Here is a 10,078-nt window from a genome sequence, read left to right as displayed (position 1 = left end):
ACTGCTGATTTAAAATATGCTTTTTTTTATCGTAATCTTCACCAAGCGTTTTGGAGATTTCGGTATTTCCCCATTCAAGTAAATTGGAGCTGTACGTTCCAAAAATGGCCGCCAAGTGGACCGACTTGCCTTAAAAGTCACTTTGCTTACAACACACCAATTACATGCGTGTCAGCCAGCCTACAGTTCAACCAACCTCTAAGAACATCAAGCCTGTTCTTCTCACTACTCATTGGTGTATTGCATATTTTCCTTCCTAAGACGATGAGCCATTGGCAGCCGGCAATGTCAGCCATCCCAGCCCCGCCTCCTCGGTTTGTTTGGTAGAGTTTTTCCTTTTCTCATTCTCTCTCTGTTGCGGCTGTGGGTTGGAGCCGCTGTCTCTGGACTGGCACGTTCCTTCGTATTTTTTTCCTCATCCTTTGATTCGACCTCCCCCACCAAATTGTGCAATCAGGCAGCCTGTCCGACAAAACAACAGACTGCACCTTCATTTCGATACTCACATTTACGTCAAGAGAAATACTTGTAAAAAGATGGCGGTGAGCGGGATGTCAGGGTCGGTTGTCGCCCGGCTCGAGGGCCGAGAATTCGAGTATCTGATGAAGAAGCGCTCGGTCACCATCGGTCGGAATTCGTCACAAGGCTCCGTGGACGTCAGCATGGGCCACTCGAGCTTCATTTCACGGAGGCACCTCGAGATTTTCTCCGCCGGGGAGGACGGAACGGGCAGCGGCGATTTCTACCTTAGATGCCTCGGCAAAAACGGGGTGTTCGTGGACGGGGTGTTTCAAAGACGAGGGGCTCCTCCTCTCCAGCTTCCCCGCATGTAAGATCACGGTTGTTGGTAGGAAAATCCAGCGTGAGGGGCGATGCACGCGCGTAAATGCGTTGCAATGATCGCGCGCTGTATTTGTTTTGTTTCGCGAGGCAGCACGTGCTGATTATGACAACCGCGACTCGACGCACTTCGAATGTTGCCAGCTAGCACTGCAACCTTTGATTAGCCCGTCAGCTAACCATTCACATGTTTACACAACAAATACACTGGCCGATGTGTGTCTTCTGTGCATGCCGGCCTTGACTCCAGACCCTGATGTATTTTTTTTAGTGTTTTTGTCTAACAAATTGATGAAATCAAGGTATGTGCTGCCCCCAAGCACCCAATAATTAAATGAGAGAATTGGAAAGGGTAGTGATGAATAATAATAGAATGTAATTGATATTTAATGCTAACTTATAGGTGATTATGAAAAAAGTGTCAATATTTAATGCAATAATGTAATTTACCTTTTATTGCATTTTTGTTGGAAGCTGTAGTTACATGCGTTATGGACATACATGGTAGTAAGATCTAACTATGTTCATGTATATTTTCATAATTATTCCATCTTTATGGAGGAGATGCACCATGTGTGCCATTTTATTATTGTTGCAGATGGGTGGATATGTGTCAAATGATTTACACCCCAATCCATAAAGATTGAGTTGTTAATTCCACTCAGTCTGGAATTATACGTTTACAGCTGAGCACTTGTGTGCTTTATGTATGTAAGGAAACATTAAGGGCCAAATGGTAAATAAAAAATTCTGGGGTGAACTTGCAGTGAGGTCATTGTGTTCAAGGGTAGAGAGAGGTTCTAATATATCTCTATGATTAATACAATATTGGCCTATTTGTCATGTAATCAGGTTATACGGGTGTCCATTTATAGCCCAGGTTCTTTTGTTTGCTTGCTGTTTTTAATTAAGATTTTGATACAGTAAATTATGATATCCAACAATTTGTTTTCAAATTTGTCATCTCTAATATGTTGACTCAAGGTCAAAATTGTATCTCGTTACCTCCCCTTTGTAGGTGCACTTTCCGATTTCCTAGCACAAATATCAAAATTACATTCACTGCCCTGTCCAGCGACAAGAGAGACCGCAGGAACGCCCCAGAGTCTCCTGTGAAGGCGGTCCAACCCCAGATTTCGCCGCTGACTATCAACATTCCAGACAACATCGCCCACCTAATGAGTCCACTCCCGTCTCCAACAGGTACACTCAGGTAAGCTACTTTCTACTTCACCCATTTGTATCATAATTTAATATTGAATGTCTTCTATGCCAAATAGCCATTAGATTTTTTTAAGAGCAGCTTGTGTGTTAATGGAAATTCCTAAAATGTCTTTGTAATTTGTTCCTAGTGCTGCCAACTCCTGTCCGTCTAGTCCCAGAGGGGCGGGGCTGTCCAGTTACAGGATGGGTCGCGGTCTCACAGTTGATCTCATCAATGAAAACTCTCAATCTGAAAATGACAAGGAAGCTTCAGGAGGCGACAGTCCAAAGGTATGAGATATTTTGACAGCTGGCTTATTGCAAATCTGAATATGACCAGGTTTGTCGTATACCTGGAAATATCTGGAAATTGTAAAATTGTGTTTGCCAGACCTGAAAAAAGGAGTCATGGAAATTTCTATAGTGAATATACATTTTTCTAGTTATGCTCTGCTCTAAAATATTTAATTGGCTAGATTTTGCTCTTGTGTAGAGAAAAACTAGCTTGCGAGCGTTTTGAGAAGAGTGTTTTTGAGTAAAGATGCACTGATGCATCTGCCGCCAATATTTATCAGCCAATTATTGACAAAATTAAAACTTAAGGCAAATCGGTTTTTAGCAGGAAAATACCTATTTGAAAAACCAATGGTTCATTCATAATTTATCACACTTTGTAAAATCTTGAGTTCAAATGTACAATCCAAAAGTAATCATAATGTAGAAGGGTTGGGACTCCAAAGAACATGTCATATTTTATTTTAATATAACGTTACAGATGTTTTTATTGTGAAAGTGGCGCTTTATTATACATAATGAGGGAAATCATCCAAAACACTGACTCACTTTTGACTTTTTTGTCAATTGTATTGTATCATTAAGGCTGCACGACTGATTTATTTCAGATTAAAATCTCAATATGGTCTTGCAGGATTACTAAACCTTAAAAGACTGCATTAAAATATGTAATGCATTTCAGTGCTTCAGTCAGCATTGTGTAAGCAAGTGGGGCCCTCTAACGGTGTGGACGGCATTATCCATTATACCACTATAGAATTTAAAAGGGTGTTTTGTTGCTTTGGTTAACTTTTTATTTTTCCATGATGTGGTTGACATTTTTGTGGAATTATATGCAGAATATTAATTTTGAATGTTCGATCATAAATTCATTCATGTAAAATGTGAGTTGTTTTTTTTTTTAAGTACAAAATAACCTTTTTGTAATATCAGGCATCATGCTATAATATGCATGTATTTATTTTTAGTCTTATCTTTTTATCTCCAATTAATTAATATTAATTGTAGCTGGCTCTCTTAAAAATTTTGGCCTGTCATGTGTTCAGCAGATCCAATCCATGCTCAATGGGAATGATTTATTGTTTAAACAATAACAAATCTTTTGTACCTCTTTGTACATTTTCAAAGCATAAATCCTTAGCAAAATAAGGTAAGTGGCAAAATATCTTTATCGGCATGTGGGTTTTTTTTAATTTGGTATCGGCCCAAAAAATTATGTCAGTGCATCCTTAGTTTAGAGCTCTGTTTTCAATTCATCAGTTGAACCAATTCACAAATTTGTCTGAATAATTAATTTGTGGATTTTTCAGAATAAGTAATGATGTGTGGACAAAATATCTTTTTATATCATATAAAATAAACATTTTAATATCCATGTAACCTATTTTAATGCTCTTGTTTTTGTTTTATTTTCTTGAATAGGATGACTCCAAGCCTCCTTACTCATATGCACAGCTTATCGTTCAGGCCATTACAATGGCACCGGACAAGCAACTAACACTGAATGGAATATATACCCACATTACTAAGAATTATCCATATTACAGAACAGCAGACAAGGGCTGGCAAGTGAGTGTCAATCAACTCTGTTGTTTGTGCAATGTCTACAGTTTTAAAATGTTAGAGGGACTTTTTAGGGGAAGCTCTACAGAATTCTGCGGAATGGATTTAGACATGGTAAAATGTGCTAAGCAGAGCTTAAGAGTGCTACACTCCATTTGTAGCTGAAAGCATAAAACAATTAACCAGAATATTTAACAAATAAAAAGTTAGTTAACTTAGTTTATGGTCATTCCAATTTTCTACACACGTAGATTCTTTGAGAACCATTGAAACAGTCACTATGGGGACAAGTAGAGTTTAATTTCAAACCAGTTGCAAAGACCTTAAAATCCTCAAAGTAGAAATACACATTGACTATATTATAATCTGCTTCGTCATTAAGCTGAGTTAAACTTAGACATTCCAAAAACTGCTGCCACACAACCTCTTAACCTTTTTTTTTTATCATCTCTTCTTTTTTCAGAACTCGATTCGCCATAATCTGTCTTTAAATCGTTATTTCATCAAAGTGCCCAGATCTCAAGAGGAGCCAGGCAAAGGCTCTTTCTGGAGGATAGACCCATCATCTGAGGGCAAACTCATTGAACAAGCTTTCCGCAAACGCAGGCCACGTGGTGTGCCCTGTTTCAGGACTCCACTTGGCCCCCTTTCATCAAGGTTATTTATTCTTTTTTTTTTTTTAAACACTCCTTTACTGGGCTGGTTGCAACTGAAAAATAGAATAATTCTTAAACTAAACTGAGATCTTGAGGGGTGCTCACACATACAGCAGTTAAATCACTGGAGGTCGCCAATTATCTGTGGTGTTCCAACTCTGGATAAAAGCATCTGCTTAATGAATAAATGTAAATATATCTAGATTAATGTGCATGTAGCCAAAGCGACTTACAAATGAGGAACATAGCAAGCAATTTGTCATACAAAGTTCAACAATATCTGCAGTGTTGTACTGCCATTTTTTTAAAGGTGGCTGGAGTAGTATAGGTGCTAGCGCCGAAGAGACAGAGGACTGTTATTTAAAAACTCTGTTTTCATTTTTGAAACGCGCTCCATCCACATTGCAGTTTTCGAGCATTTTCCCAAAGTTTCCCGTCCATACTGAAACTTATGAAAATTCTTAAATCCCCTTACTGAGCATGCGAAAAAATGTCCGTTCCATGTATGATCTGAAACGCAACTGTCCTTGTGTTCCTTTGCTGGACAGCAATTCCGAGGACACTTCCCGTTGCCTTTGAAGAAATGCTATGTGAATGCTGTACAAAGAAACATTTATCTTTAACAATGCTGTCAAAGTTGAATGGTCACATGACTGCGTCACATGACAACAAATACTTCATTGTTTTCAGATATGTCAGGTTTCCCTGTCCACACTACAATGCGAAAGTGCTGTTTTCTAATTTATCCGTTAGGGAGAGCCTGGAAACACGCACCTCATGTTTACTCACATGTGGGGAAAAGAGGGAGCGGGTGTGGACCGGGCGGGACAGGGCATCAGTGAAGCGTGTTTCAGTGCTAGAGAAAAATATTCACGAATGCAGCGCAGAAAGATCTAAAATATGATATAACCGGCACTGTTGTTTTGTCATGCTGCTCACTAGAGACGATGAGAGGGCGTAACCGTCGTCATGATATCTTACAGTCAATCTGGGATCCGGAACACGGTGATCTGCGTAGCGGGGGCAATAGCAACTTCATGCAGTCTGAGGCTGCGTTTCCACTGACGCGGAAGTCCACACAAAGCCACTCCCAACGCTAGGGAACCACTTGCCCCGTGCTGCTGTCAATTTTACAATCCTCCTCGCGAGCTTGACGCTTGGCTTCCAAAGGAAGGAATTGAAAGCGCTCGCTCCATTCACTCACTACACACCATTGGAAACATTTGACAAGAAGCCAAACTGCTAGCGTTTTTAGCAACACACATGTCTAGATGTAGAACACAGGCTAAATATTGAAAATTACTCAAAAGCTTATCATTGATATCATGGAGTGTTTTTTTTTATTGCGATAAATATTGATATCGTTTTATCGCCCAGCCCTACAATCAAGGGAATATTTTGCTTTTATCTTCTCCAATAATGTAAGAATGTGGGGGTCAAGATGCTTGTAAAGTGTAGTTTCCTCAAGAATAATGTTTTGTTTACATGCATTTCTGTAAACAAAACTGCCTTCATGAGTTAGGTGTAATTTTTGTGCATTTGTGTTTCTTTTTAAGAATTCATCATTTTCTTTACTTTGCCTCTCAGGAGTGCCCCTGCATCACCTAACCACACAGGGGCACTGTCGGCCCACTCTAGTGGTGTACAGACACCAGATAGCTTATCACGAGAAGGCTCGCCTGTTCCTATGGACCCAGAGCCCACCCCTGTCTCTGTTCCTGTTCCAGCCGTCCAACCTAAATTAGCAGTCATACAAGAGGCTTGCTTTGCACAAAATGCACCCGGTAAGAGAATGCCTTATTCGAGAGTTAGGGGCTGTTCACACTGACAAAGCGCACAGAACTATTTTTAAATGTGTTTGACACCAGCATGTTAATAACACAGCACCTATGTGGGAGACGCTTTAAAAACATAGTGCATCGCAACTGTTTTAAACATTTATCCAGTGTATGTTTACATGGATGGAGAATTAGGAAATTTACAGACGCAAGAATGCAACAACCCCTTAAATCTGTACCCATCTTGAAATTGCGAGCAATATAGTTAGTCAGACACTAATTGTTGCCATGATCTGTTTGGTGCAGCTCGGATTTATTCTAAAATGCATTACAAAGCATAATGTAAAAAACAAAAAAAAACACTATTAGTCAATAAATTAAGCAAATCTATATTTCCTCACAGGTTCACCCCTCAACACGCAGCCAGTTCTCATCACAGTTCAGCGGCAGCTCTCACCGAACATGAAGCCTGTGACCTATGCCGTAGCCACACCAGTGTCCACTCCTACATCTCAGCATGCCGTCATGCAGACGGTCCATGTGGTACATCAGATCCCCGCTGTTTCCGTTGCCACCATGACCGGCCTGTCTACAACCAACACACATGTCGTAGGGACCCAGTCTGTGGTTACTCCGTCTACGACCATTAAAGTAGAGCCACATGAGAATGGAGAGTACCAAGAGGTGAAAGGTAAGGGTGCAGAAACCTTGACAATTTGGAATTGTATGGATATTGATTATAGTATGTCAGAAGTTGCATTTTGTGATTTTTATGTGTTCTATTTGAAAATGGCAGAAAGAATTGTGTTTTTAATTACATTAATGTAGATTTGAACTCAGAGAAGTTTACAAACACCTTAGCCAAATACATTTAAACAAAATCTTTCACAATTTCTAATGTTTAATTGTAGAAAAAAATCCCTGTCTTAGGTCAGTTAGGATCCCTACTTATTTTAAGAATGTTAAATGGTAGCCCGTTAAAAGGAACAGTGGCACACCCCTTCCCTCCGTAGTGCTAGGGTCTTCTCCTTGCTAGGGTCACAGCTCTAAAGGTTTTTCCACCACTCTGTAAGAACCCAGAGTTTAATAGATCCCTTTTTTACCTCTTTACTATTATAAGAATTAGGAAAAGAAACGTCTCGTTTGCCGTGAGTTGCGACCCGTGTCGGTGGAGGAAGAGATCCTGGTCCCTGAGAAATGTGGTCTGATGCGGACTCTGTTATTTCAACATGGTACTTTGGCTCCAACTTTACGAGGTTGGAATGGCTCGGTCCAATCAATCGGCTGGTCAAGACTTGCCCTGGTACTGCTCTATGTAGGATAGCTGAACATCAGATATTTCTCAGTTGGTGTTGGCTAAGTGTCAGTCAAGTAAATTGAGCAACTTATTGCTCAGTTTGCTTGAGTATATCATCCCTCTATCCCTAATGCATAATCTGCTGGAGATCCGCGGTGCTGTGCATTCCTCTCTTTTGGGCTCCAAGGTGGGTGGGGAGCAGAGATGATGAAACTGAACCTAAAACATGGCTACAAAACACACCTAAAAAATTTTTTTGTTTTGGACACTGATTATACATCAGAAAACAAAGGTGCCTCTATACCGAATAATGATGATTGGCCAAAATATATCATCGTTGAAGCTGCTGCTCGAGACGTTCCAATCAGCAAGCTTTTCCCTTTTGCTATACAAAAGGGTATTGCAGGAATTGCAGGTACAGTAAAAGAAGTGAAAAAGCTTTGATCTGGTCAAATTCTTGTCGAGTGCATTAAAAAGGACAATGCGGAAAATCTACCACATGCCAGCATGTTAGCTGGAGTACAGATAAAGATCCTCCCTCATCCAACTCTGAATTACAGTAAAGGAGTAATCCACACTAGAGAGTTGGACTATGTGATTGAAGAAGAAATAACGCATGAGCTCTAGACTCAAGGAGTAACAAATGTTAAAATATTAATAATCAAGAGAGAAGAGCGAACAATCAACTAGTAATTACATCCTCACTTTTATTAAACCACTATTTCCAGAAAAAAATTCAAATTGGATACCTAAGTGTTCCGGTGGACCTATTTGTACCCAACCCTCTGCAGAGTTTTAACTGTCAAAGGTATGGACACGGATCCAATGGCTGCAACAACAAACATACCTGTTGCAACTGTGGGGAGGAGGGCCACGACAAAGAGGGTTGTGAAAAACCACCTAAATGTTGTAACTGTTCAGGTGACCATCCAGCTGCATCAAAACAGTGTCCCATGTGGATCAAAGCAAAATAAATACAGAAGATTAGATTTATTAAGAGAATCGGTTATCTTGAAGCAAAAAAAATGGTGGCTGCTGTAAAACCTTCACCTCTGCTGCAAAAAAAAAAACTGTGAGAACAATAGATTGCCAGACAGATAATACCTGGATGCACAAATATAAACCCCAAACTATAGGTTATAGTAATACTCCCCCAAAGATGAAGAATACAGGAACTCAGAGTAAACGTCATCTAAATGACATTCATTCCAATCAATAACCAAGAATCAAAAAGCAAATAAAAACAATAGAAAGGCAAGCTCTTCACAATCAAAAGCACCCCAGGATGATATATAATATAATAGTCACAGCTTTCTGTGGGGCAGCAATCATTGCTATACAAAAGGTAAGAACATTTAAGATTTTATAAATAATCATATTTTATGCCTTCTAATTAATGGATCAAATACCTACTTAAACCTGGGACATGGAATATACACTGTGATCGACTTAACAATTTGTCAGCCTGGATTGTACTTGGACCTATCATGGAGAGTCTGGCATGACTTCTGTGTTAGTGACCACTTCCCAATCATTGTAACCATCAAAGGAAGTGAGGAAGAAACAAATGTCAAAGATGGCAAATTAAAAAAAGCGAATTGGTTTCAGTTTCAGTTTCAAACCCTCTGTTATGAGAGGCTTTCGTGGTTTCAAGATTACAGCCTTGATGCTATGCAGAATTTTACTAAAACGCTTACAGCTATAGCCAATGATACATTCCCAAGATCATCTTTAAATATGAAGCATAAGTGACTTCCATGGTTTGATAATAAATGTAAGGAAATCATAAAAGAGAGGAAGAAAGCTGAAAGGCTTTTCTTTAGACACTCGTCAACTGAAATTCTTATCAAACTCAAGATGAGTATAGCACGAGGAAGAACAATCATAAATGCATTTAAAAAAAGTTAAAAAGGAACGCTGGAGAAGATAAGTTTAGAACTTGACAAGTACTTCCATCAAACCAAATATGGAACTTGATAAGGATAATGAAGGGAAAAAACAATGCCCCTCAAGATTTCATATCAAATTTGATAGTAAGCTGTCTTCTATTGCTCATATTAAATTATTGAAAAAATAAATGCTTCAAAGCTATGAATGTTTTAAAGGTTTTATCTAAAACCAAACGGGGAGCGGACAGTTAAACTTTTATGAATCTGCACACAACCTTGATTCACTCAAAGCTGGACTATGGAAACATAATTTAAGTATCAGCCAGGAGATCATGTATACGACTTCTAGATACTGTTCACCACCAAGGTATTCGAATGGCCTTAGGAGTATACAGAACATCACCAATTCAAAGTTTATATGTGGAAGCCAAAGAACCTTCCTTTGAAAACCAGAAACCTAAAGCTGGCCCTACAATATGCAACAAAACTGAAAATAAATAAAGAAAATCTAGCCTATCCAGCAGTTTTTTCAACTCCACACTCAATACTATATGAAAG

At 39.3% G+C, this 10,078-nt stretch overlaps 1 protein-coding gene across 1 annotated transcript in view; it reads left to right on the top strand.

The window, feature by feature from the left end:
- The first annotated feature begins 341 nt into the window (after positions 1–341).
- foxk2a (forkhead box K2a) overlaps positions 342–10,078 on the top strand; it is a 29,378-nt gene continuing 19,641 nt past the window's right edge. The window contains exons 1-7 of the mRNA XM_052103096.1: positions 342–829; positions 1,859–2,053; positions 2,193–2,334; positions 3,760–3,906; positions 4,364–4,557; positions 6,144–6,340; positions 6,738–7,025. Of these exons, the coding sequence (XP_051959056.1) occupies positions 537–829; positions 1,859–2,053; positions 2,193–2,334; positions 3,760–3,906; positions 4,364–4,557; positions 6,144–6,340; positions 6,738–7,025 (1,456 nt within the window). The 5' untranslated portion in view covers positions 342–536. The remainder of the gene's footprint in view (positions 830–1,858; positions 2,054–2,192; positions 2,335–3,759; positions 3,907–4,363; positions 4,558–6,143; positions 6,341–6,737; positions 7,026–10,078) is intronic.

This window comes from Xyrauchen texanus, chromosome 33 (assembly GCF_025860055.1).
Source record: "Xyrauchen texanus isolate HMW12.3.18 chromosome 33, RBS_HiC_50CHRs, whole genome shotgun sequence".
In the NCBI taxonomy this organism is placed as follows: domain Eukaryota; kingdom Metazoa; phylum Chordata; class Actinopteri; order Cypriniformes; family Catostomidae; genus Xyrauchen; species Xyrauchen texanus.
This window is presented reverse-complemented; position numbering and strand designations above follow the sequence as displayed.